Consider the following 25,584-nt stretch of genomic DNA (forward strand, 5'->3'; position numbering starts at 1 on the left):
GAATATAATTTATCAAAGAGTTAAAACGTCGGTCTTCAATATCAGGTACCCCGGGCGGTAGGGAACTTTTTTCACTTTTCTGCTGCCCCAAAACAAAGGCGGAGAGACGCCCACAGCGGAGTTTCTCCCCCACTGTGAGTTGTTCCCAGCTGTCAATTGCATATTGATCATCTGCTCCAGCTTTCAGATTTCTTAGTTATCGCTCGTGTCAAAGAAATATTTTTCAATATGGCCCCACATTTGGGACAAGACGAGGTAAATATTGATATTGGTGTTATCTGACCGCTACACCCGCACATGCGACCCAGTTCCAAGCTATATCACTAACACCGATCACCTTTAGTTCTTCAAATCCCTCGGCGAACTGCTCTCCAAAACCTCTCAACAAGTTCAAGGCTCGGTATATCTCACTCAAAAACCTCTCATCGATGTGCCCGGTGCCACTAGCACAAATTCCCAACCATCTATCCTCATCCGCGCCACTGACGGAAACACCAATACGCCGAACCTAAAGAAAGAAGGCAAGGACAAGGCGGCCAAAAAGTCTCAGAAGGTCAAGCTCTCTACAATTGTCAAACCGGATGAAATTGAGGCATTCTACGTTCGCTATGCCGAGGTCTGCAAGGCAGGCATGACTGGGTTGAAGAAGCGAGATCGCCGAGGCCGCAAGGCTAAGACCAAGGGCGGAGCTGCTAAGGTCACAAAAGCATAGATTTGCCATTCGGTCTATTTCCCATGACATCTTTGTGTACTGTGTCCAGACCTGACACGCGATGTGTATCATGGCTTCTTTTTTTCATGCATGCATTAGCTGGCGTTCGATGGTGGTTCTGGCTTCTTATTCTCAATTTTTCAATGCGAACTTCCTATCAAGTGTACATATTCCCCTACGCTTGTGGCTCACAGGCGCTGTGTTTGTTTATACGAGTCCAGTGGGACGGGAAAAGAAATGAACGGCTTTCAGCATAACAGTTGGGCATGCCCCTATTCGTAAGTTGCGTCTCTAACATCTTTGGTCAAATCATGTAGACTAGGGCCAATGGCGCTGGATAGACCTTCGCGTTCAGGTTATGTACAACCGTCTGGAAAAGAAAGAGCGTATTTGTATCAATTAATTATTCGTTTCTGGCATGACCCCGGTTTCCCTTCAATGATACACGCAACGCTAGGATACAGAAATTCAGTAGAATACAAACCATGCCATATATCCACCCATGAGTCGTGCAAGTCAGTGCCAAATATCATAACAAGAAAAAAAAACATTAAGGTAGTCTGTGTAGAGAGGGAGGAATACAAGGAGTAAGCATTAAATCGACCGTAAGATGGGGGGAAAGATCCAGATGAAGTGAAAAATGTAAAGAAATTAAAAGACGGGTATTTCAGCCATCGGACTAGTCCAGATCCCAAGGATCGAGTTTCTTGAAGAGTTGAGCATCCTCGTATTCCGAGGAAGTCTGAGGCTCCAGTGGGAAACTGAAGTCATCCTCTGCGGCTGGATCCTTCCTTGTTTGCTGGGGCTGGGAATGTGGCTCGCTCGATGTGGAGCTGATAGTCGGGTGGATAGCTGGGCTGATGACAACGCGCGCAGCGATATGAAGGAGAATAACAAAAAGATAGGCGGGGGGGTATCAATACTAGGGTGATAGCCTTGGAAATGAAGGATGTGCCATCATCACCGGATGGTTGGTACAATGCGGAAGAATGAGGCATAGGGGAAACGTCACGCTCTCTTGTGGCTTTTGACCGGCGCCGGAACTCCGCACTCATGTGGTCGAAATCAGTATTCAATGGAGCGGCCTTGGCATGAACGCTTGGCCGCATGTGAGTGCCCGAAGATTCATCCGTAGAACGAATGGGTGGATTCGCATTGCTTGTAGGGGCCATTGAGGGCGAGGTGTCCGAGAATGCATCTGCGAAGCGCTTGGGCAGATTATTCGAACTTGTACCATGCACTAATGGAGGACCGGGCAAGCTGGTTGGATTTGGGGCGTGATCGCTTTGAGGAATATTGAGTGTTAGGGGCTGCGACGTCTTACACGGATCCACTGGCGTTGATTCGTACCCAGAAATGATGTGCTTTGCGCTCGGAATATTGAACTTCTCTTCTGACTCTGGCAACTCGTGGCCTCCCACAGATGTAGGATGAGTAGAGACTGAATCCGGCGTGTGAGGCTCAGCAGAATGGAATGACTCGGGGATGGACGCAAAGGAGGCATCATGGTCAATGTGCAGTGTCGGCTCGGCAGCGGGTTGATTGAGTAGGACTCCTTCCACGTTCATGACGTTACCTTCCGGTACTGCCTCGGCTCCGACTGCTATGGTGGGCTCAGCACGGAATACAGCTTCCTCTGAAGTTTCAGCCGCCAACGCTGCGTCAGTCTCAGTCGGAATGACAAGCTCCGCTTCAACTGCAGCTTCACCGGAACGTCCGGCTTGCAATATAGCTTCTGGATCATGTTCAGGCTTGGCCTCAAACTGCGCTGGGGTTTTAGATTCAGGATCTAGTACAGTTTCGGATTCAGGTCCAGCTTCAACTCCATCGGCTAGAAACTCGGGTTCGAGTTCGTCTGTACCCTTGGGCTCACGATCAAGTTGAGGTGTAGCATCTGTACTGGATGCGTATTCTGGGTTGAGCACAAGTCCAGAGTCATGGTCGTCCTCTGCGACTGATGTAGCCTCAAACTTTGCAAGCAGGCTAGTGAAAGTCTGTGGTGTTTCGGTCACTGAGCGCCTAGGAGGCCCAAGGTATGGGGAAGGACTCAAAGCCTCAACGGGAGAAGATTCCCGATCGTCGGGGATAGTCTCCAAAACTGTACTGTTCGCTTTGTTTGAAGTGAAACAACTGTCATCGGTTAAGTTTCCGTCCGTGTCGTCGCCAGTGCTCGCGGAGTCGATACAATCCGACCTGATTGAAGATGGTGACGGTGTCTCTCGTGGAGGCTCTAGGACAGTCGGTACCCTTTCTCTCCGATCTTTAGGTTGCCAGGCCTTTTTGCGCCGAGGTGCCATCGCGTCACTCGGGAGCTCCACACTAAAAGCGCGTTTGAAAGGACATGGCGTGACCTCATACCGAAGCACTGTTGGCAACGCGATCTTCAGATCCCGTACTAAGCTTCGCTCATCTTCCGTCTCATATGGTATTTCGATGCGATAGTATGTAAGAGGGCGAATGCGTAAAACAAACTTTGAGACCCCGTCAACACACCAACACTGGGAGTTTTTCAGGATCGCATGGACGACATTTCCACATTTGAGAAACGCTGTTGAGCCATGGACCTTCTCCAGCCTCAGTGGCGCTGTCGCGACAGTCCGTTCAGTCGCAGAGCGCCAGGGGAGTGTTTCGATGGTGTCTACCGGGTAGTCGAAGTCGGACGGCGCAGAACTGGAAGGAATGGGGGCGAGCGCTCTTGGGGAGAAATGCACAATTTTCGCAGATGGGTGATAGAAAATTACATGTTCGGGGGTATTCGGCACGCTCGAGCGACGTTGCGCAAGTGGATTTAACTTGGTGGGAAGGGTGAGGGAGCGGCGGAGGGATTGTATCTGACCTAGCTCACTTGGAGACTCGGGCATGGTTCATGGATGCGATCAACGAGGATTAAAAAAGAGCATGTAAAAATTAATGTATAGACATGTTTGTACAAGATACTAATGCGAGAAGCCAGGGTATCCGATGCAAGAAACGCAGGAAACGGGGCTTATCTGCAGTGTTGCGCGGGGAGATCCACTGTTGCCTCAGGCCATATATATCAGGTGACCATGACGCAGCTTTCAACGGAGCCCAGGCATCCACAGTTATTTCGGTTTCACTTTAAGAATGCATTGTTGCTAGCTTCTTAGCTATTTCGACACTTTTGGCGTTTCTACGGTGGTATCTACCTAGATATTTCACAGTTTTGAAAGCCACAATGTCGAACTTCGAGCCAAACGCGGTGATCCGCGGCTTCCAGCTCACAGTGGTAGGCAGTATGTCACCCTATATGTTTTGTTGCTTTTCACGACCATTCGGAAGGACTGGCTTGAAAGTATAGGCAGATTCCGGGCTACACACACAATTCTATCAGTGTTAGGGCCGTATAGCATCGGAATCGGCTTATGCCAAGACTTCGATCAAGGTCATAGCTGTGCTGCATTGATCCAGCCACCTTTTATCATTTACGTTGGAATGATGCCTTGGATGGGCAATGCGTTTTGGACCCTTGCTAACCAAGGCTTGCAGCTGTTCGCGCATTAGCAAACCCTGAGCTATTCAAGTACGACCATTTCCGCCAAGCAGCTCTCGCGATAGCGATCGGCACCGTGATCCAATTGATCATTCAAATTCCAGTATGTCTATACATTGCCCAGCGCTCGTTTTGGTTCCTTTCTGACTTGAATTCTAGATCCTCAGTGTAAAATTCTCCATTTACATCTTATCATGGGTCGTCAACCTGGAGCAGGCAGTCTGGGATGACAAGCTTCTCAATGGATTGGAATTTATGTCAAAGTCTGTCCTTCAGGTGCCATTCTTGCTGATGACCTTGATGCGATATGTGACGCCCACGCTTGATGAAATGTACATTCTATTGGCAACATACTCATTGACAGTGTTCGCTGACCGTCTTCCTAGATTCATGCAGTCCATCCAATGGGTGGACACCACATACATCCAGAAACATAAATCCGAAGATCCTCGTCAGCTACACTCTCTATACTATCCCAACCTTGTTCAGTACTCTACCAAAGGTGGCTCCAGCGTTTCTCGGTCAATTCCCGAAGCATTGAAGTCATTCTTCAATCGCTATGCAAAGAAGATCGGTATGATGCTTGGTCTGTATCTTCTCTCGATGGTTGTAATCATCGGTCGGTTCGTTATGCCTGCGGCAAGTTTCTACACATTCCGAAGCCATGTTGGTTCCACCCCTGCGGCTGTCATTTTTGGCGTAGGGTTGTTTCTGCCGAAGAAGTATATTGTCACATTTCTCCACACCTACTTTGCTTCGCGCAGTCTGATGCGTGAGCTTGTGAGTTCAGTTATCTTCCCACACGTGTGAGTTATCCTAACAGCTTCTAGCTCGAACCCTACTTTTGGCGCATTAAGTTCACCCCCGAGCAAAAGCGTCGATGGTTCCGCGACCGAGAAGGTGTTCTCTTCGGTTTTGCCTTCGCTTTCACGGTTCTTCTGCGCATTCCATACATTGGTGTGCTGATGTATGGCGTTGCCGAGGCATCTACAGCGTACCTCGTTACTAAGATTACCGACCCGCCTCCACCTCCCGCTGAAAGTACAAACTTCGCGGAAAGCCAGGTGACCTGGAGGAACAAACATGATTTCTTGCGTTTGTCTCTCGACAATCTGGACAAGCTCAATGTGGACACGGACGAGCAAGATCACATGGACTCTGGCTCCCCCGGAAAGAAGTTTTCTTGAGCGGCGTTAGGACTCAGGTTTCCCCAGCAAGGATTTCATTCTAGAATTAGATATGGCCTTCGAAATTGCACACACCATGCACATCAAGGCATTGTTAGCATATAAGGCGACCATCCCAGCATTTGTTTGTCGCCCTTCTTTGGAAGGAGCCTTATTTACAAAAATACATTTCATCTTCAACAGTCCAAGGGGGTCGGGGTATATGAGGCACTAGCTTATCGGACCGGCCCTATGCGAGATAAAGCGATGATAAGCCACCTGGGCAGATCTCCAACTTCACGTAACTGTTATTCATGCCGACATATAAATGGACCGGGCGTCTGCGGGGTAAACGTTATCATGAGGGGGCCCAGTCCAGAATACTATGCCGGTATATCTGGGGTTCCCCAGCTCATCCCAGCCCCGATTTATATTCTCCCCATCCTATACCTGCTACTCCAATCGCATTAAACCACCAACAAAGCTCTACAATAAGTGCAAATATGGGTATCAAGGGAATTCGTACTGCTCTCAAGGTCGACCTCAACAAGCCTGCGCGTGAACAGACTGGCTTACATGTATGTTCTTACCTTCTTCAAGTTGTGAGCATTGCTAACTCCCCGATAGAACAGATGGCATCCAGACGGTATGTCAAGTCCTGGTCAAGGTAGTTCCATTGAAGATGCTACATACTAATTTCTCATCCCGCAACCTTCAGTTCCGTCCTATGGAAAGATTGCCAACAATGAAGTTGTCAAGATCGAATGTCTGGACTGGACCGGAGGCCAGATCGGAAACAACGACTCAGCCGACGATATCAAGAACGTAGATCTAACCCAAATCCATTACCTGTCTGGTCCATTCGACATCGAAACCGCAGAGCCTGGCGATGTCTTACTCGTCGAGATTCAGGACGTCCAGCCATTCGAAGAGCAACCATGGGGATTCAGCGGAGTCTTCCACAAAGAGAATGGGGGAGGTTTCTTGGATCAGCTGTATCCCGAGGCGTATGTTAATGTTTAATCGTGGTGTCCTAACACATATCGACGCTAACATGTGTCACAGAGCCAAGGCAATCTGGGATTTTGAAGGAATCTTCTGCTCATCTCGCCATATCCCGCATGTTCGGTTTGCGGGACTTATCCACCCTGGAATCCTGGGGTGTGCCCCATCGGCCGAAGTCCTGGCTGAATGGAACCGTCGAGAGGGGGAGCTGATTGCGACCAATACTGTTGCTGATCGAATTGTCGCTCAGCCACCAAATCCCCAGAATGCTCATTCTGGCAACGCCACCGATGAGGTGAAGAGCAAGATCGCTAATGAGGGTGCTCGAACAATCCCAGTGAGCCATTACCATGCATAATAAAACCGAACCATATACTCATTTATCTCTTAGGGACGTCCCGAGCACGGAGGCAACTGCGATATCAAGAACCTCTCCCGCGGATCCAAGGTCTACCTTCCCGTCCACGTCCCTGGCGCCAAATTCTCCGTCGGAGACCTACATTTCTCGCAAGGCGATGGCGAGATCTCATTCTGCGGCGCCATTGAAATGGCCGGTGTAATCACACTGAAGTTCACAGTCATCAAGAACGGCATGGCGAAACTCGACATGAAGTCGCCAATTTTCCATGCAGGCCCTGTAGAGCCGCAGTTCGGCCCTGGACGATACCTCACGTTCGAGGGTTTCTCTGTCGACGAGAATGGCAAGCAACATTTCTTGGATGCGACAGTGGCCTATAGACAGACTTGTCTCCGGGTTATTGAGTATCTCCGGCGCTATGGCTATAGTGATTATCAGATATATTTGCTGCTCAGTTGTGCGCCGGTGCAGGGTCATATTGCCGGTATTGTGGACATTCCTAATGCTTGTACCACGCTTTCGGTGCCGATGGATATCTTTGATTTTGATATTCGGCCTGAGGCGGACGTGGTCAAAAAGGACATGGGAGCTTGCGCTTTCGTGACAAAGTAGCGTTTGGGAATGGAAGGGGCAAGTTGAGCATTCTGAAGTTTTGTTTACTTGAATATTTCAATTGATCTGTTTATATCTGAGCTTTCTATGATCAATACGGTTAAAGTTGTATGGAATATATTCTGAAATACATGCCAATGCTTGTCGGCCTAACATGTCCCCTACACCTAGTCGTAGTAATGTATACGACGACCTCCTAGAAGAGACTGGGTGCAGTCAACACCAGGTCATACTTGAAATATATAATTTGGTACTTTTGAGGCAATTTATGCCCCGATAATGTGACTAAATCTTCAACTTTAGCCTAACATGCTATGCCACAGGTGTCTACCATGTAGAAGAAGTTACAGTATGGACTTCGCACAAAAGAACAAGGCAAGTTGCCTGAATGATGTGATATCATACATCATGGGTCACTATTGAAATGAGAAGACCACGTCGTGAATCGTGATGGAACAAAAGGAAGACGAGAACGAATAACTTCAAGCCGTTCAAGAGAAGAACTTCTTGGCAGCGGCCTTGTCCTTGGCCTCCCGGTCCTTGACGGTCTTCTTGACCTTAGCGATCTCGTTGATGATACCAGCATCGCCAGGAGCCAGCTTCTCCGCCTCCTGAAGATCCTTCAGCGCCTCATCCTCCTCCTTCAGACCCCCGTGAGCAACAGCACGGCGATAGTAGGCCTTGGCCTTATCGGCATCCTTGGCGTTGGCCGAATCAGCGACTTGAAGCGCATATGTCGCCCAGTTCTGAGCCTGGCGGTACTTCTGCAGCTTGTTGGCGAGCAGAGAAGAGTTGGAGTGCAGGGTGAATCGGAGAGCCTTCATTTGCTCACCCAGCTCCTTGGGGTCGTTCTCTCCAGGGTCGGGGAACTCGTTCAGATAGCGCAGACCCTTCTGGTACTTGTCGAGACCCAGGTCGAGATCACCGCTCTTGAAAGCAGTGTTGCCGAAACCCTTGAGGTCCGAAGCGATCTTGAAGCAGAGAGGCGCAGTAAGCTCCTCGCCCTGGTGGTCCTCAGTGAAGTCCTCGTATGGGTCGCCTGTCGCATCCTGTTGGCGCTTGGTCGCGTTCTCGTAATCCTCGCCAGAAAGTTCGCCGCAGTCCACGATAGTCACGTCCTGGAAGGGCTTGTCGGATTGAGTCTTCACGTTCTCGATCTTGCGGATCACACTCTTGCCGTTGATGACTTCACCGAACACGACGTGCTTGCCATCAAGGTGGGGAGTAGGGACGGTGGTGACGAAGAATTGACTGCCGTTGGTGCCGGGACCGGAGTTGGCCATGGAGAGCAGGAAGGGACGGTCATGCTTGAGGTCGAAGTTCTCATCGGGGAACTTTTCGCCGTAAATTGACTCGCCGCCGGTGCCGTTGAACGCAGTGAAGTCACCACCCTGAATCATGAACTGCTTGATCACACGGTGGAAAATTGAGCCTGAATCGGAGCGCCGTGGTTAGTAGGCCGTCAACGCTATAGGAGCGGGGTACTGTAGACGTACCTTTGTAGGTCAATTCCTTGCCCTGAGTGCCAATGCCCTTCTCGCCGGTACACAAAGCTCGGAAGTTGTCCGCGGTCTTGGGGACAACTGTCGCTGTTGTTAGTCATGTCCGAATTGCCAAGTGAGAAAATCATGTCGTACCATCGTTGAACTGTGACACCCAGATGTTAGATGCAGTTGATACTCGGCATATGGAGGATGCGGGAAACTTACCAGCTCAAATGCAACCCGGCTAGGCTTGCTGTCACCGATTTTAATGTCAAAGAAGACACGGGAGCCTACAAGCTTGTCAGTAACTCATTCAATCCTTGCATTCCGCGGGCAGCTGAACCCCGCACTGAACGTACGCTGAGCAGTCGCCATGACTATAGAGTCTAGGGAAGAAATTCAAAAGCGGAGAAAAATAGAAAGAAATGAAGATGATATCGAAGAGAGGTGGAGGAGAGAGAAGTCAGTGGGGGAGTGCGGCGCTTGAGGTTCAGGAAGCTTCCATTGCCCGCACCCCAACTATGCTCGGACCACGCGATTGTATAGAACGTTGTATTGGGGGTATCTGCTAACATCTATGTACACAGCATTACTCTATTTCTCTTTGTTTCTTTTCTTTTCTTTCTTTCTTCACTGCAGCAATTCAGGAGGAATTTGGAATTCAAAAGATCCCTTAATTTCCTGTTCATCGGTCTTCTTGTCTCCATTTTGCTGCTCCTTGGGTTCCTTCTTGGGAAGATTGGTATTGATTTCGATCGTGACCTAGAATGAGGCCAGTCAGCGCACGATCAATGGCGGCGAGGAAAAGGGGATAGGAAGTCAAGATGTACCGCCGCGTCCTCGCTGCAGTAATTTACACCCACCGGCCCATCGTTCTTCAGTTCGACATCCATCATGGCTTGGAAGACACCATTTTTGACCCGGTCTGGAGTATAGCCTTCGCCCATCTTATCATAGAAGAAGTCATAGAGTCTGCGTGCGGGTTCTGGAGCAGCTGCATCATGGAAGTCGGGTTTGTTGCCTTTCTTCATTTTCGCGTAGAGGGTGAATTGGGAGACTAGACAGACGACCATCAGTAATGTTCAGCGGTATTCCAGGTAGTAAAATGAGAAATCATACCACATAGTACTTCTCCCTCAATATCCTTCACGTTCTTTTTCCACTGTGATCATGTCAATTGCTGGTCTCAGCAGATGAAAGCCATTTGGCTTACTTGTACTCCATTCTCATCAGGCCAGAACTTGGCCTTCAGCACCTTGTTCACCAGGTTCTCAGCATCCTTCTCAGTATCTTCTTTGCCAATCCCAGCAAACACAAGCAGGCCCTTGCCAATTGAGGATATCAACTCCGAATCGACTGTGACGGATGCCGATTTGACTCTTTGGATAACGACTGAACGGCATTAGTTGATTTCTGTATATAACAAGGTTCAGAGTTCCTAACGTTTCATTTTGGTAACCTATAGATCTTTCATATCTCGTCAAAATAAGGACCAGCTGGGTAAAGCCGGGGTACGCACCTGCGGTGTAGACAAGATAAGCCGATGATAGCGCTGGCAGTAAACGTTGCCTGGTAATGCCCCAATGAGCTTGTTTAAGTGACCTTTTCAGCGTCACTGGATTCTTCGCGGTAAATTGTATACTTTTGAACTGAGAAATCGAAATGCGACGTGTTACTTGTGTGTATAAGGCCCAAGACCCCTCGCGCCGCCCTCACGTTCGCCTCCGCCCGTGACCGCCTACCTATTAGAGCATCCACGAAGCTTTCCACTCAAACGCGGAGAGGCATTCCATGGACTTCCGAGTGTCTATCCCTCTTGTTGTCAAACAAGCACCTTTACCCACAATTCTTCCTACAGCAACTATCTCGATTGTGCACTCGTGACCATTTCGGTCGAAAGCGCATCACCACACCCTTCCGACCGCATCAATCACGACGCCAGTGGACGGCACAGTCCACCAACGGGTTCACAATGGCAGCCCGAAAAACACAGCAGGAAATCGAGAAAACCTTCAAGAAGGTCTCCGAAGGGATACAAACGTTTGAAGGCATTTATGAGAAGATCCGTCAGGCTACGAATCCCACGCAACGGGACAAGCTCGAAGACAACCTTAAGCGCGAGATCAAGAAGCTCCAAAGGTTCCGTGATCAGATCAAATCATGGGCTGCTGGAAACGAGGTCAAGGATAAAGCTCCACTCATGGAGCAGCGGAAGGCCATTGAAGTGGTGCGTTTGGGTTTCCTAACTTGACCCTCCACAGGATCAATGGTTCCCTCAAAGACCGGCAAGCTAACACCGTCGATAGTGCATGGAACAATTCAAAGCCGTCGAAAAAGAGATGAAGACGAAAGCATATTCAAAGGAAGGTCTATCGGCAGCTTCGCGACTTGATCCAAAGGAAAAGGAGAGGGTCGAGTGTTCTGAGTTCCTCTCCAACATGGTTGACGAGCTTCAGTTGAAGATCGAGGCTCTAGAAGCAGAGGAGGAAACCCTTCATGCGCAAATGAAGAAAGGAAAGAAGGATACGAAGAAGGCGGATCGAATGGCCGATATCTCCCACGTTACGGAACGACATAAATGGCACGTAAACAAGTTGGAGTTCCTCAATCGTTCCTTACAGAACGGCAACTTGGACGTGGGCGCGGTACAAGATCTTAAGGAAAGTATCAAATACTACGTTGAGGAGGGAGGTAGTCCTGACTACTCCGGCGAGGATGAAACGCTCTACGACGATTTAAATATCGGCGATGACGTCGAGGCGCAATTTGGCATGGGCGGCGACGGTGACCGTGTATCATCACAAGACGCTCAATCAATCCAAGATGAAGAACCAGAAGCGAAACCAAAGGCCAAGCAAGAAGCGCCAGCAGCCCGAAGACCATCCACACAGATGAAATCGCCGCTGCCTGTTCTTGCTACCCTCCACCCGTCTGCTTCATCGAGTGCCACTCCGGGCATGAAGCCCGCTCCCCTTCCGACCCGCCCTCCTGGTGAAACCCTCAAGTATGCCTCCGCTGCGGCCGCAGCCGCAGCAAGTGACAAAAGTGGTGTTGGCATTCTTCCTCTTCCGCCTCCACCAGGGTTCAGTCCGGCTCTGTCGGTGTCATTGCCAGTCCCCAAGTCTTCTACTGCTTCGCCTAGTGTGGCGTCAGCACAGCCTGTCCCCAAGTCAATAATTCCACCTACTGTAGCAGCCGTTACGGATGAGCTTTCAGGGCCTGCACGATCGAAGGCCCCTGTGAGTGGAAATGTTTCATCTCCGGCGCCCGCAAAGATGGAGACATCAACGAATGGAAAGCCAGAGACAGAAGGGACTGAAAGTGAAGAATCGGTATATCATCTGCCCCCTAGTCTCCAGGATCTGCTCCAATCATTCGAGGTGACGAAGTCGCGTGCGTCGGCCAATCCATCACCATCTGTTCAGCGCCTTCTCGCTACCTCGTTGACGACATGTCCAGAAGCTGGTGATGCTGAAAAGCCACGTCATTACAAGCCGCAGAACCCCTACAGCACAGCACTCTACTATCCGCAGGAACCTCTCTCAATATTCGATGATCCCCGATTGTATGATACCGGGAGAATCGACACGGATACTCTCTTCTACCTGTTCTACTACCGCCAAGGGACGTACCAACAATACCTCGCCGCCAAGGCGCTCCGAAACCAGAGTTGGCGCTTCCATAAGCAGTATCAAACCTGGTTCCAGCGTCACGAGGAGCCGAAGAACATTACCGAGGAGTTCGAACAAGGCACCTATCGCTTCTTCGACTACGAAAGCACATGGTCAGTTAAAGAATCCGGCTGATTCCGTTTCCGCACCCACTTTACGAGCTCACCGCTTACGAATAATATCAACAGGATGAATCGGCGCAAGGCTGATTTCAAGTTTGTGTACAAATACCTCGAGGACGAGTTATGAGGCGTCTTTGCTTTTCACCCATGAGCAACCCATCCGGGTCTCCAAGCGCATATTGATTTCCCTGGAACTGTTCGCAATATCTGTGGCTCGACACTATGATTCGATAGACTGGATGTTTAAGGCTATGGCGGGAATTTTGATATCTGTGGGGGGTCCCGGTGGGCTGTTTTATCTTCTTTTACTGTTTTCGCAGGACTGGCATCAATGAGTGCAATGAATGGGCCTGGGTGATACGGGAGTTTCGTGTTATTTTCAAGGTTATCAATTGTTCGAACAATACAATGAATCCTTAAGTCAACCATGTTGGCTATATAATACGAAGTAGCCAAGAGGCTAAGCCGCTAAGCAGCCATAAGTAAAGTTGGTCGCATGCTTACGCGCCAGTCTGCCTTGCAGCCCTGAAGGTACTTGAGTCAGGCGTTAGAATGAAGTAATGAAGTACAGCCATAAGTACCTGTAGTTCATATTACTTCTACTTCGTATAGGTACAGGTAAACTGGACGCCGGGTCCGGGGTTGGTACTTTTCGCGTGTACACGTAGCTCTGCAGGTGTACCGTTTTCTCTATTAGGACAATGCAGAGAAGATGCAAGCAAATGCAAGGAAAAAATATAAAATGAAGAAAAATATTGGGGAAAATAGTGACAATAGGAAACCAGGAAACGGGAAACAGGGGCGCTACAATTTCACCTCGTCCAAGGTTGCCCAGCAGGCCGGAAGTAATCCCAATATCCCCGAATTAATAAAAAGAATAAAAAAGTACCGACATATGACGAAGTCACTGTCGACGTGCGACGTCAGAGAACGCTAACTCGCCAGCAAGCAGCACTGCACCTCTCTTCCATCTTGGCACGCTAACATGGAATGCACTTTATTGCGGGATTTTTCCTTTCTAGAAGCCCATTAGCGAACGCTAGTCGCTAGTCGCTATGTCGGCAGGGGCTGTGCGCGACGACATCATCGGTCGATCTGTGACCCCGGATTGGAGGGGTTTTGGGAATTGTGGGAATAGGCCTTCTCCACGGAGATGGAGAGATTCGGGTTCGCAAGGCTGGATCGTGGATCATTTTGATCAATTTTGATAATATAACCGGCACGATTGTGCCGTTGTGCCGACCTGAGATACGTCAATACGTCAATGTGGGTTTGGGAAGGGAAGGCCCCGGAAATGATGTGCATCGTGAAACTCGAACTCTTGACCTCGAACTCTTCCTTAGCGCTGACTTTTGACTTCAATCTCGAACATAATGGGTCTTTTCTGAGAACCTTCGAAGCCCCTGTGAATTAGCGAAGCCCCTGTGAATTAGGAATTCCCTCTGCAGCATATGAAACAGCAAATGTGCAACTCACAGAAAGACAAAGACAAAGGGGGCGGACACGAGCTCTTGGCACGCTAGAACGACACTAGAAGCCACACAGAACAGTCAACGTCCAATCATCAGAGGAACATCGTGAGGGGAACTCACTGGGCACCCAAAAGTCTGACCGCTCTGCTTATCGCGGCCAACTGGCTCACATCACACCTGATCATCTTCCCAATCATCGTCCAATCATCGTCGTCTAAACCGTCCAGGATGTCTAAATGGGGGCAATGAGGGCAATGAGGGGCACGCTAGAAGGGCCGTGGAAGATTCTCAGCAAAAAGATCCGCGAATTGCATACAAAACAAATTCCCGCATGCGAGGAGGCGGGGAGGCTGAGTGGTTTCGTCCAGTCTCCTTCGAGTAGTTTTCTAGAATGTGTTGTTATTTGTTCCTTTCACAGTCTGGCCCGTCCCGTGTCGACCAATACCCTATGGAGTACTGGAGTACTCGAGGTCATGCTCCATGATGTTGGAGTTTCACGTTGGGTACATAAAAGGGCGCATGCCTCCATTTCATTATTTTGCTTTTGGTCAATTTTAGGATTTCAATAATTAGTTTCCACAATGGTAAGTGTCTTTAGATATGCATGGGCGCATTCTAGACTAACCCTCTCTCTTTTCTATAAGACCGCAATTCCAATTCCCCTAACTCAACGCTCACTCTCCTCCGCCCCAGCCGACATGCAGTCACCATTCAATTACCCAGACTCCTACTCTTCCTCCTACTCCTCCTCACCAGGAACCATGGATTTCTTCTTCTACGGCGGACAGCCCGTCTACGATACCCTCTGCGACCTCGACACAGCCGCTTCCTTCCCCATGCAAGAGGTCACCCCAGAAGCCTACGGTATTACCAGCTCGCCCTACACCTACCAGAGACCACAAGACTTCCCAGTCTTCGACCGACCTGTCATGCCGCAGAGCGCACCCAGCAGCTGTGGCAGCAGCTACAGCAGTAGCTACAGCAGCAGCTTCAACTTCCCCTCCGAAGACGTCTCCCTACCAAGCTACCCCATCAGCGAATACGAGCCTAGCGCCGATTCGCCAGCGCCTGCATCCAAGTAAGCTAGCCGCCTCTGTCGTCGCAATTGAATCAACACGCTAACCTCTCCCCAGGCCCGTTAAGCCCTTCGGCTGCGACCACTGCGGCAGGTCCTTCACCCGCTTCGCAGACTTGAAGCGCCACCAGTCCAGCGTCCACTACCCCGTCTTCCGCAACTGCCCTGTCGAGCACTGCTCGCGAAAGGGTAGCAATGGCTTCCCGCGTCAGGATCACCTCGTCGAGCACCTGCGCTCGTATCACCACCTGGACGTGCCGAAGCGCGGTTCCTGCAAGCGCTCTGCGAAGCAGATGTCATGACCATGATGTTTTCTTTCCTGTCGGTGATCCTAGCCTTATGGGCTTCTTTACGATATCATGACTCTTTTTCCTTTTCTCATCTGCTATTTATTACTTCCCATTGCTGTTTTATTTTTCTTTTCATCGATAGATCGCATTCTGGGTATGGATCGGTCCTGTATAGAAGATGCGCATTGCCTCTTCGGTTTATTCTGTTTTGATCTTATTCTTCGAGCTCATCGCTCATTACTGTGTTCTAGATTCTAGATCGGGCTTAGATGGGTTATTGGTTATTGGTTATTGGTGAATGTTTCAATGAATTGCAACGATTATGATATACTTCGTCCCATTTCCCTCAATTAGCCTAGACTTCTCCCTATCTACCGTCATTCCCCCTTTCTTGGTCCAAATAGTTTCCACCCAAGGTGCTCAGGCCTGGACTTCCACTAACGTACGCGTGCTGCAGTAGTCACACAGACTAACCGGACTAAGTAGGTGCTGTATCAAACAGCACGCTGTATGCTCCGTACAAGTAGCACTAGTAGCTGCAGGGTTGAGTCGTCTCTTTTTCGCCTATCCCATACATGCATGTTATATTCCATACAGAGTATATCATAAATACAAACAAATTTGAATAGAAAAAGCAAAGAAAGAAAACTCTAATGGGAAAAATTCTTTCCCCAGCCTTTTCTTTGTACGAAAGTCCCAAACCCCAAAAAAGGTTGGCCCTCGTTTTGGCCCCCAATTTCTCCTTTGACATTCCAAGTCCAGTAACAGTTGGAGTCATTTAATTCCAGAATAATCTAGAATAGTCCCTACATGCAGGTACTACATACCAAGGGTTCAAATGCACATCCGAAACAAATACATGTGTGAACCCCAGTATCCAAAATCAAACTGGTTAGACCGTTACCAAGACAATTCCTCCAATCCCCAGCCTCGTCAACATCAATACCCCAAAAGACCCTCAACATCCTCTCCAATAAACTGTAACGCAGACCCCTGATCAAGATGCCACCTAATACATATTACCATGCATTAACCACACACCGGGATTATCCGAGCGGGACGTAAGAACTAACTATTCTAAATCGGGTAACGAGTCAGACTGGTACCCTTGTTCCGGGATATATATGCAGACATAGACTCATTCCAAGATCTATATCCCTGCGCGACGACAAGGAAGTCGTGCCTGTAGGTGAAATAATCGGATGTTCCCCATTTTTTCCATTTTTTTCTCTTTTTTTTTTTGGCATTGGGAGCGATAGAGGGAGTGCTTGGTTAGTGAGATGCTTACAGGGAGGGCATCCATTGTAGAAGAAGTTTGCTGTAGGAAGAGCTGGGCTTAGCTTATTAGGGTTTGGTTCGAGGCGGACGACTAAGGAAATATCTAAGACATCTAGAAGACTGCGAAGAAAACGGCTGGATGCAGATCTCTTGCTCAATCGCGTGAATATTTACTTAACAGGACTAGTTAGAGGCTACAGAATAACGGTATGATGCTGTATAACTCACGGTTATCTCAAGGTTGCTGCCCTTGCTTAATCAGTTGCTCAGCTCCTAGTCGAGCTGATATCTGGCTTCCTGTTGGATGAGGTGAATCAGTAAAGAGATGCCTTTGACGAGGCTTCCACCTAACTGTCGATGTCTTCCCGGATCTAGTGTCGTCCCCCTTCTTCCGTTTTTGTGAGCATCGCCTCTCGGGTGTCGGGTGTCTTAGGCGTTAGTTGATGGGACAGGCCGGTCACTTGCAACATCCGATGACCAGGCGTCAATTCGACATCCGCTAGATGGTGATCACGAATGCCAGTTACCGATAACATGGTTGCGCAGAATAGCTAGTCATAATGTTACCCCACGGTCTGTTATAGGGCGAGGATTCTGAGGGCACAACCATTGATCCCTAGGACTGTGCGAATTGGTGCGTAGTCCCTAGAAGGCCACAGGCTCCAATAAATCGTTCGGCCGGGTAGGGTAGATTCGATGGCAAGCAACTGGATCGACTGATGAGGACAGAACAAATCACATGTCTTCCACTCTTTGTAGCGTATCGACGATGTACCAACGATCCGCTGAAGAAAAAGGTTCCAGCGGATGCTATTCGGATGGAAATTGCAGAGGGACACTCCTCAAGCCCAAGGTCACAAAATTTGTTCATGGAACTCTTTATCTTGACCAGGAGCGGTGATGCCTCCAGCGTCACAAGCAGACCAGATAGCACAAGGTCTCCTGGTAGTGAATACCGAATGTAGTGACATTGAGAGAGTCCGGAATCTCCACGGGTTCGGGTTCGGTCACCTCGAAGCCTGCTTGTACCTTGAGTACCAGCCTTGCCTGCCCGCCACGTTGGGATCTGAAAAGATTCATCTCCGTGGCCGAGATGATCGTGGGGAGTTGTATTGGATCGTCGAAGAAGCCAGAAGCGAGTGGGTGTCACTTCGAATCGCTGGCAGTGCCCACAGAATCGATCCCCATCTCTTAAGAGCTCCATCCCTCACGTCGCAGTTGTATCAGAGAATCCACGTGAATAGGCATTGGTCCCCAGGCTATTTGCTGGAAATACCAACAACCTGTAGATGAAGGAAAGATGGAGGGTGCATCCTGGAAAATAGTATTTATAGTCTTTCATAGTTTTTTTTGGCAGTCTTTTTAGTCGTCTTTTTAGTCGTCCTTTCAACCCTCTTTTCAGTCCTCTTTTCAGTCCTCTTTTCAGTCCTCCTTTTAGTTGTCTTTTTTGACATTTCTTTGATTTTTTTTTTAAATGTATATAGACCCCTCTCCACACCCGGTAGGTCCTGAACCGGTCCTGAACCTTCCTCTTCTTCATCCCCCAAGCTTTTCTCTCTCTACGCGCTATCCTCACCTTCATCCACACGCGTACAGTTTTCACGCTCGTTACACACACCCCTGCAACTTGCTAGCTACGCCGTTACTGCCCCTCCCGTCGACGCTATCCAATCCACCTCGTGGCCTGTCGAATCCATCGGCATCCGGCTCTCCGACCTTAAGCAGTCTAAGTTTGATTGTCTGCTCGCCAGCTGTATGCCATGGGCATTCTCACATCTTATACAACCCAAGGGCGTGGGATTTCCTCTACCCAGTGCATCGCGATGGTGCTAAGGGCAAAGACTGGATCCTATGTTCCAGAATCTCAACTGACGAACTGATCAAGACGCAAGTGGCTATTGTCTTCCCACCACCAAAGTATCGAGTGAGAACGCAGAGAGGGGCGAAGCTGTCACGAAATTGTTCCAGATGGACGATCGTCCAGCGAAGATCGGCAGGCGACATCCATAGCCTCAGCATCACCACTTTCCACAAGGAATTGGTGCGACGAAACCATCCACGCAAAACTAGTTCGACTGGTTGGATCAATATCATCAATAAGTTCAACGGCAGACGCTTTTCCCTTGATTGCATCGTGGCGCTAACCCAATTCATCAAAGAACCCTCACTTACCATCCAATCTGCCGTGGGTGACAGACCTCTACGACTTATTGGGGCTGTGATCACCGTATGGGGGATATTGAATTTGCCTTTGGACACCGCATGTTGCGAGTGGCCGGCATTATCCCAGGAAGCGGATTTGGAGCGACTCCGCACATACTAGATAAGAGACGATGACTTGCGGCTCAAACGAGCTAACAATTGATGACTCGGAAAGCCAAAGCGGGTCTAGCCCTTGTCAAATTGGGCCCTCATCCCATGGATGCACCCGAAGGATCATACCTAGACCTACGCTGGGTTTCAACGCCGGTAAGACCTCCCACGACACGTGAAGCTCCCATTTTACCATGTCGACGAACAAAATCGTGAAATGCGGTTTTGTTGAGTGCAAAAGGCACAAAGCCAACATTGAGGATAGCGACTGGCGTTCCTCTAAGGCCCAATTGGAAAGGTCCATCCGACGTTGGGAAGAGAGAAACCCCTCGCAGGTTATTTACGGTCTTGTTTGCATTGGACACTCGGTGCGCTTCTTTTACATGCCTCAGTTCAAGGACACATTGGTGGATTTCAAAACGGAGGATCTGACTTTTCGGTCAAAGACAATACTGATGTTGACATGATTCTCAGGCAATGGAGAGTCCCCAGCGAAGCGACGAGAGGGAAGATCGATTCCAGCGGATGACCAAGAATGACTACCAAATCCCTTTGTTCCGGGACACAGATTTCGATGGACATCCTACCGAAGGGAGGCTTGTGGTCGCTCAACTGATGCTGAGCGCAATTAACAGTTACCGGCTCGCACCGTTTGGCGACTACAGCTTAGTTCGTGACAATCTGATCGATAAACATCGGCTGCAAGAATTCATGTGAAGCTTCACGTCATACGGATATGATGTGCGCAAGTTAGGGACAAAATTCTCTTGGATTGTAGGAACACCCTAATCTCCGCTGTTCATTTGCGTTTGAGTACCCCATGCCTTGCTACCACTTGCTCTGCTCCCGGAGCAAGTAGGCGCCATTTAAACCATAACGGAATGGCCGGAAAGATTGGCTCAGACGTGTGTGGCCTGTCTTGCCAGGTAGACGACTTTCTAGAGTCGAGATCAACATTTCGAAACCAGGCGGTTCTGGAGTAAAGATTGGCATCGCTCAAGGCACGAACCGGAAGTCTCTAGGCAGGAGACTATGGAAATGGTTGCAGCTTTATTGAACGAGCATCAAGGGAAGACTCTCCTGAGGGGTAGGTGAGCTTGCAATGTCATGCTACTATATTTTGATCCTATATTTTCCGCCAAAAGTACAACAACTGTTGGTAGGAAGCGTATGTCCCCGCAAATCAAACCTCACTTGTCTTTTAAAAATCACTGTACTGTTTCCCGGTCTTTACTTTCCACAAGTGTCTTTGCCTGAGTATTCCACAAAATGAAATAACAGTATTTGGAACTGGATTACCATTTTCTAGACTACAATCACCCGACAAAGAGCTGTCAGTGACGCCATTGTAGTCAGGCACAATATCTAATAACATAAGCCTCTTCCTCATCCCAACAACCCCCTTCCATCCACAGAGTCAACAACCAGCAAGTAAAGCAAGCTCACTTAGCCCCCAAATCCACAAACTCCTTAAAACAAATCCCCCCTAACCTTTCCATCCAAAAAAACAACTCCCTCCTCCTCAAGCCTCAACCTCTTCTCCTCACAAAACCCACCACCACCCTTATGCCCATCAACCTTCCACTCCCCCTTATACCCACCCAACGACCCATCCGCCGCAAGGACCCGATGACACGGCACCTCCGGCGCAAAGGGGTTAGTGCGCATCGCGTTGCCGACCGCCCGCGCGCTGGAGCCTAGGTACGTCGCCATCGCCGAGTACGTAGTCCACCGACCTGGCGGGACGGAGAGGAGCGTGCGATACACGCGCCGGCGGTAGGGTGTTAGCGTTGGGTGCAGGGATATGCGGTGGAGATATTTTTTGGTTTGTGCTGTGGGTTGTGCGGGTTGGAGGGATTTCTGGGGTTTGGGGTTTTGCTGCTCTGGGGTTGGTGTTGTCCGCGGATCTGCGGGCTGGACTGTCGTGAGGGACATGACTTGTGGATCCTCTTGTTTAGGTTGGTGGATCTTTTTATCTGATTTATTCCCTTTGATTTTGGGGCTCGTGGTCCTTTTCGGAATTTTGGAATTGTTCGGGTTCAAGGAGATGATACTCCAAGGCTTCATATTTTAGCGGGAACGATGCGACGCGAGACGCGTTTGACGGGGTTGCGGTACTTACCACGCGAGTAGCTGTTGATTCTAAGAGATGAGCTACGGAATTTGTTTGAATAGAAATATTTGAAGAGGGAGAAACGGCGAGGAAAAGAAGAAAGGCTATGAAGGTTCACTTGGAGGTTGATTTGATGGACGTTGTTCCTAAAGTGGCCAATCAGAGCGGCTTCTGTATAGTTATTCCCTTCACGGCCACATTTCCTTCTTTATTTTTTTTTTCCTACAATGAGCAGACTGATCCTTAACCCGTATATCCATTTCTAAAGCTATTAGTTAGTTATTCATCAAAACATCACATAGGCACCTCAGGAGCCTAAACATAGCACATCATCGAGTCTCCTTCAAATCTAAGCGTGATCTACATGCTCCGCACCTACAGCATTATCACCAGCCTTGGAAGCCGCAACAGCCGCAGCAGCAGAAAGAGGCTTTCCAGTCTCAGGGTCCACAAGACTGCCCTTAGGACCGAGAGACTGGACCATGCCTGGGTTCTCCGCCTTGAGGCGCGCAAAGGTCTTCTCTGCATCCCAGGTCCAGGGTGTCTTAGCTGCGAATAGGAGATCCATATCCTCTAGCGTCCGCTGATTACTTTCTGGATACAGAGCCCAGACCATGGGGATGGCGATGACGTTACTGGCGGCGAAGACGTACAGCGTCTTTTCGCCAATGGCATTGAACATGACGGGGCACAGTAGAGTCTTTCGATCTTCTGTCAGCGTACGTCTTCCATGCGTTGAAGGATATTCACTCACCAGCCATCCATTGCCAATACTCCATCCGACGACACCGAAGGCATTTCCACGGGCACGAACGGCCAGAGGGAAGATCTCAGCCGGGTACACCCTAAGAAATCAAGAATTAGCGTTGAATAAAATAATCAGGCGCGAGTTCCGTACCAAGGGACTGTGAGCCACGAAGCTCCGAATGCAGAGGTGAAGATGAAAATCATCGAGGCTGCGGCCGCACCATACGAAGATGCCTTGGCCATATCACCAGCTGCCTTGCTGTCGATGGCGAGACGGGAAAATCCACCACCGAGGAACATGGCAATACCCTGGACAGCCGCACCCCAATACAAAGTCCACCGACGACCGATGCGGTCGAGAGTAAAGACACAGACTAGCGTGGCAAACTAAACATGCACATTAGCACAACTCGGCCATTGCGTCGACGCCGAAACTTACCATGTAGAAGATATTGTTCAGTCCACTAATCCACTGACTCTTCATTGAGTCAAACCCAGCAATGCCAAAGATGGTAGGTGCATAAACAGTAACTCCCGCAATACCAACCCATTCCTGCATGATCTGTAGCCAAATGACCAACTGGACACGACGGCCGATATGAAGATCACCAGATTTGTAGCCAACCAACATAGACAGATACGAGTCACCATGATTGACTGTCCGCTCCAGCTCAGCGATGCTGAGAATATCCTGGAACTCGGCTTCCGCTCGGAGGAGGTCCTCTCCGCTAGATCCACGTAGACGCTGCAGGATGTAGCGGGCCTCTTCCTCCCGGCCGACCTTGACGAGCCATCGAGGCGACTCTGGGAAGAACCAGACAGCCGCGAAGAGGACGATGAGGAAGACGATCTGGAATGCGATAGGGAATCTCCAGCGGAAGGCTGACTCTCCGTTGTCGATGAAAGACAGGCCACTATCGAGCATTAGCAAGGATACCGCAGAAATTGAATAGATTTACGCACAACTCCAACCAATAAGCCAGCACAACACCAAAAATGTTCAGCGTAAATTCAATAGCAATGAATTGTCCGCGCGAAGTATGTTCAGCCGTCTCGGTAGCCCAGACAGGGACGATAGCGTTCAAAATTCCGGTTCCAATGCCATTAACGAAACGCGCTGCGAAGGTTAGTCCAAGTCTTCGTCTATTCTACACTGTTTCCCCTTACCGCAAATCATCCAATTGTGGTTCTGTGCCGAACACTGCAGAGCCGCGCCCAGAATAGCCCATAAAGAACCCGCTGCAATGGTTTTGATTCTTCCCGTCCGATCTCCGAGCCAGCCACCAAGTAATGCGCCGAAGAGCGTTCCCAGGTAGTAGACCGACACAATCCCACCTTGCAGCAGAGAATTTGTGACCACCGGGGTCAGCTCGCCGTCCACCACCTTCGTATACCCGAATTTCATGAGATCGATATAATCCTTTGCGTTGTTGACACCGGCCATCATTCCTTGGTCGTAACCGAAGAACAAAATAGACAGTCCAGCCACGCAGTTGATTCCGATGAGAAGCTGGCGCTTCTCCAGCTTGTGGACGACATTCCACGAAGGGATCTTGTCACTCATTTTGAACGCAATCGAGAGGAGGGTTGTCGCATTCAAGATCTGCTTCTATAGACCGAAATAGTAATGAAAGAGCAGACAAAACAACCAGACCCTAGCCCGCCGGTAGACCAAACTGATAGGAAAAGAAAGAATCTACGAGCTTACTTCCCGGCACTTGGGCTTTTTAAAGCTTTTACATGCAGCGCCTGGACCCTGATCACACACACGGCCGAACCCCGAACGACCAATAGACGATGATGCACGGCAACCTCCTCCCGGAGATCGACCGAAAAGCAGCCATGAACAGCAAGGAGTGACGCTTCGGATCCGGTTATATCCCGGTGGTACATGGGGAACATCGGATAGCAGACCAGTCACCATCGTCGATAAAACACACCTTACCCACCAGTATGAGAAAACCCGGGGATCAGGGCCAGAATGCGGGCTCGGCGAATGCCGACCATGTCATGGCGGGGCGATGTCTGGGGGCTTTTACCCGGTTGAGACCTCGGCAATCCGAAACGTTTTTGTTCTGCTCCGGCAAGTTTGCAATGGATTCGGTCGCAAATCGGTCCGGAAACTAAACTGAAATATAATGAGCGCTACATACTCCATTGTGAATTAGGCGCATCATCCGATGGCATGGCTTTCTGTAACCTCCGCATTTTCCCCGCGTGGAGTGTCCCTGATGTTCTCCAGGACTGACGCCGCTTTTACCCGCTCAGGGTATTTCTCAGTCCGGGTCGCAGTTTCCTTTCTTGGAAGGTCTCGTGACAAATCGCTCATATGATTGGCTGTTATGTAATATCAGCCCCATCCAGGTACGGCCTCACCTTCCCTCCAAGGTCCATCCATGGATTACACTCTTCAAGACGACACCCAAAAATGAAATCGGCGTATTCTGTCAGAGTTTTCTGTAAGAGTTCGGTTAATTAGCGTTGAAAGTCCATGTCCGTGAGTCCTCTGGTTGTGTTGCTTTGAGTTCTACCTTCTTGGTCTTCAACCCACCTAGCGCAGTAAACAATAAACAGCGAACTACACCCGAATTATTCCCGAACCCATATCATCTAAATCGTTTTGCTCTTACCCGTGCCTTACGGGCTAGTTCCAGTGTGGCCTATGTCCACTGGTCTGTTTTAAGAATTGGGTGATGCAGCCAACTAGATCGTGTTCCCTGATTCTACCGCAACGCCGCCAACCTCCCAATGCACCCATTCAACCTTTTTACCGGAGAATCACTAACAATACATCGTTTACTTCCATGTTAGACTAAGAGATCAACTCCGTACATTTCATGGGGGTTCTTGCAGGACACGGACACATCTGCCTCCACACACTCACTGTCGGCCGAACGGCATTCGTATGCGGCATCTGTGGGGTACTGCTTCCGATCGGCTGTAACGTCATCCTATGCATTATTTCCTTCAAAGCGCAGTGATATAGTATTATGTCAAAGTGAAGAGTTGCGATATGTATGTACCTTTTTTAGTACAATTGAGATAACTTGTTGATGTTTAGTGCTGGAGTAAAACTGTGTACTGTCTTTGGGTGGCGTGGAGAAGCACCTGGGTATCGTGGACGCGGGTCGGGAGAGTCAAATATCGTGCTCGGTCACATCGTTCGCGCATGAACGAGCTTGGCAACTTAATTTAAGCGTGAGTTTTAGCTACAGCGGAATTATACCGCTGTAACCTTTCGGTGAAGGCAATGGAGCCATACAAACTCGGTAGAAGCATAATCTCGCTCAGCCGTGGTACTTACACATATCAGTACATGTATGTAAGCGAATGAGCCACCGCGTAGGAGGTGTATCTAGAAGGGAGGATTTATCGAGTCTGATCAGAGTTTCTTGTAAATTACACAGAACGTTAGAATGCGTACGGAGTAAAGTACTTTCACTTAGGTCCGACGATGTCACATTTAATCTATATTGTGCCGTTTCCTTAGCCAATACCAAGCGGCCATGCAGGGACGGGGAGGCTAGTATTCGAGGAACGCAGTGCCCACCCAAAAAGCAGGAATTACTTGCCTGAGATGTATGTTTCTGAATCTGCTTATCCCAGTGTACTCTCGCATGATTTTGTAAACGGTAGAGACAACAAGAAGATGTAT

At 49.4% G+C, this 25,584-nt stretch overlaps 12 protein-coding genes across 12 annotated transcripts; 7 read left to right on the forward strand and 5 right to left on the reverse strand.

The window, feature by feature from the left end:
* Nucleotides 1-228: 228 nt before the first annotated feature.
* N7519_009169 (signal recognition particle 14 kDa protein) lies at nucleotides 229-712 on the forward strand (the record flags this gene model as incomplete). Its single annotated transcript, XM_057295942.1, has 2 exons — nucleotides 229-255; nucleotides 344-712. The coding sequence occupies 2 exons, from the start codon at nucleotides 229-231 to the stop codon at nucleotides 710-712; spliced, it is 396 nt and encodes a 131-aa protein (XP_057143824.1).
* A 679-nt stretch (nucleotides 713-1,391) lies between these two features.
* On the reverse strand, nucleotides 1,392-3,573 carry N7519_009170 (uncharacterized protein; the record flags this gene model as incomplete). The annotated part of the gene is given in 2 exon segments (XM_057295943.1): nucleotides 1,392-1,564; nucleotides 1,578-3,573. 2 exon segments carry the CDS (start codon nucleotides 3,571-3,573, stop codon nucleotides 1,392-1,394), a joined length of 2,169 nt encoding a protein of 722 aa, XP_057143825.1.
* A 335-nt stretch (nucleotides 3,574-3,908) lies between these two features.
* Nucleotides 3,909-5,410, forward strand: usgS (transmembrane protein UsgS; the record flags this gene model as incomplete). Its single annotated transcript, XM_057295944.1, has 4 exons — nucleotides 3,909-3,966; nucleotides 4,220-4,326; nucleotides 4,383-5,003; nucleotides 5,054-5,410. 4 exons carry the CDS (start codon nucleotides 3,909-3,911, stop codon nucleotides 5,408-5,410), a joined length of 1,143 nt encoding a protein of 380 aa, XP_057143826.1.
* A 482-nt stretch (nucleotides 5,411-5,892) lies between these two features.
* N7519_009172 (acetamidase/formamidase family protein) lies at nucleotides 5,893-7,364 on the forward strand (the record flags this gene model as incomplete). Its single annotated transcript, XM_057295945.1, has 5 exons — nucleotides 5,893-5,967; nucleotides 6,017-6,035; nucleotides 6,108-6,396; nucleotides 6,455-6,731; nucleotides 6,786-7,364. The coding sequence occupies 5 exons, from the start codon at nucleotides 5,893-5,895 to the stop codon at nucleotides 7,362-7,364; spliced, it is 1,239 nt and encodes a 412-aa protein (XP_057143827.1).
* A 491-nt stretch (nucleotides 7,365-7,855) lies between these two features.
* N7519_009173 (uncharacterized protein) lies at nucleotides 7,856-9,223 on the reverse strand (the record flags this gene model as incomplete). Its single annotated transcript, XM_057295946.1, has 5 exons — nucleotides 7,856-8,796; nucleotides 8,861-8,947; nucleotides 9,002-9,011; nucleotides 9,074-9,138; nucleotides 9,208-9,223. 5 exons carry the CDS (start codon nucleotides 9,221-9,223, stop codon nucleotides 7,856-7,858), a joined length of 1,119 nt encoding a protein of 372 aa, XP_057143828.1.
* Nucleotides 9,224-9,478: 255 nt separating this feature from the next.
* Nucleotides 9,479-10,298, reverse strand: N7519_009174 (D-aminoacyl-tRNA deacylase; the record flags this gene model as incomplete). The annotated part of the gene is made up of 5 exons (XM_057295947.1): nucleotides 9,479-9,610; nucleotides 9,679-9,905; nucleotides 9,968-10,010; nucleotides 10,062-10,240; nucleotides 10,292-10,298. The coding sequence occupies 5 exons, from the start codon at nucleotides 10,296-10,298 to the stop codon at nucleotides 9,479-9,481; spliced, it is 588 nt and encodes a 195-aa protein (XP_057143829.1).
* A 522-nt stretch (nucleotides 10,299-10,820) lies between these two features.
* On the forward strand, nucleotides 10,821-12,768 carry N7519_009175 (CNOT2/3/5 family protein; the record flags this gene model as incomplete). The annotated part of the gene is made up of 3 exons (XM_057295948.1): nucleotides 10,821-11,075; nucleotides 11,155-12,632; nucleotides 12,708-12,768. 3 exons carry the CDS (start codon nucleotides 10,821-10,823, stop codon nucleotides 12,766-12,768), a joined length of 1,794 nt encoding a protein of 597 aa, XP_057143830.1.
* Nucleotides 12,769-14,694: 1,926 nt separating this feature from the next.
* Nucleotides 14,695-15,490, forward strand: N7519_009176 (uncharacterized protein; the record flags this gene model as incomplete). Its single annotated transcript, XM_057295949.1, has 3 exons — nucleotides 14,695-14,697; nucleotides 14,758-15,191; nucleotides 15,247-15,490. The coding sequence occupies 3 exons, from the start codon at nucleotides 14,695-14,697 to the stop codon at nucleotides 15,488-15,490; spliced, it is 681 nt and encodes a 226-aa protein (XP_057143831.1).
* A 2,862-nt stretch (nucleotides 15,491-18,352) lies between these two features.
* Nucleotides 18,353-19,079, forward strand: N7519_009177 (uncharacterized protein; the record flags this gene model as incomplete). Its single annotated transcript, XM_057295950.1, has 2 exons — nucleotides 18,353-18,550; nucleotides 18,642-19,079. Coding segments are annotated over 2 exons (636 nt in total), but the record flags the coding sequence as incomplete, so codon positions are not given.
* A 467-nt stretch (nucleotides 19,080-19,546) lies between these two features.
* On the forward strand, nucleotides 19,547-19,786 carry N7519_009178 (uncharacterized protein; the record flags this gene model as incomplete). Its single annotated transcript, XM_057295951.1, has 1 exon — nucleotides 19,547-19,786. One exon carries the CDS (start codon nucleotides 19,547-19,549, stop codon nucleotides 19,784-19,786), a length of 240 nt encoding a protein of 79 aa, XP_057143833.1.
* Nucleotides 19,787-20,539: 753 nt separating this feature from the next.
* Nucleotides 20,540-21,004, reverse strand: N7519_009179 (MGMT family protein; the record flags this gene model as incomplete). The annotated part of the gene is made up of 1 exon (XM_057295952.1): nucleotides 20,540-21,004. The coding sequence occupies one exon, from the start codon at nucleotides 21,002-21,004 to the stop codon at nucleotides 20,540-20,542; it is 465 nt and encodes a 154-aa protein (XP_057143834.1).
* Nucleotides 21,005-21,531: 527 nt separating this feature from the next.
* N7519_009180 (uncharacterized protein) lies at nucleotides 21,532-23,493 on the reverse strand (the record flags this gene model as incomplete). Its single annotated transcript, XM_057295953.1, has 5 exons — nucleotides 21,532-22,027; nucleotides 22,081-22,316; nucleotides 22,369-22,843; nucleotides 22,893-23,046; nucleotides 23,097-23,493. 5 exons carry the CDS (start codon nucleotides 23,491-23,493, stop codon nucleotides 21,532-21,534), a joined length of 1,758 nt encoding a protein of 585 aa, XP_057143835.1.
* Between the last annotated feature and the right edge of the window lie 2,091 nt (nucleotides 23,494-25,584).

Source organism: Penicillium mononematosum (genome assembly GCF_028829835.1).
Source record: "Penicillium mononematosum strain IBT 11891 chromosome Unknown utg000005l:1.0-9366267.0:1.0-9372171.0, whole genome shotgun sequence".
In the NCBI taxonomy this organism is placed as follows: domain Eukaryota; kingdom Fungi; phylum Ascomycota; class Eurotiomycetes; order Eurotiales; family Aspergillaceae; genus Penicillium; species Penicillium mononematosum.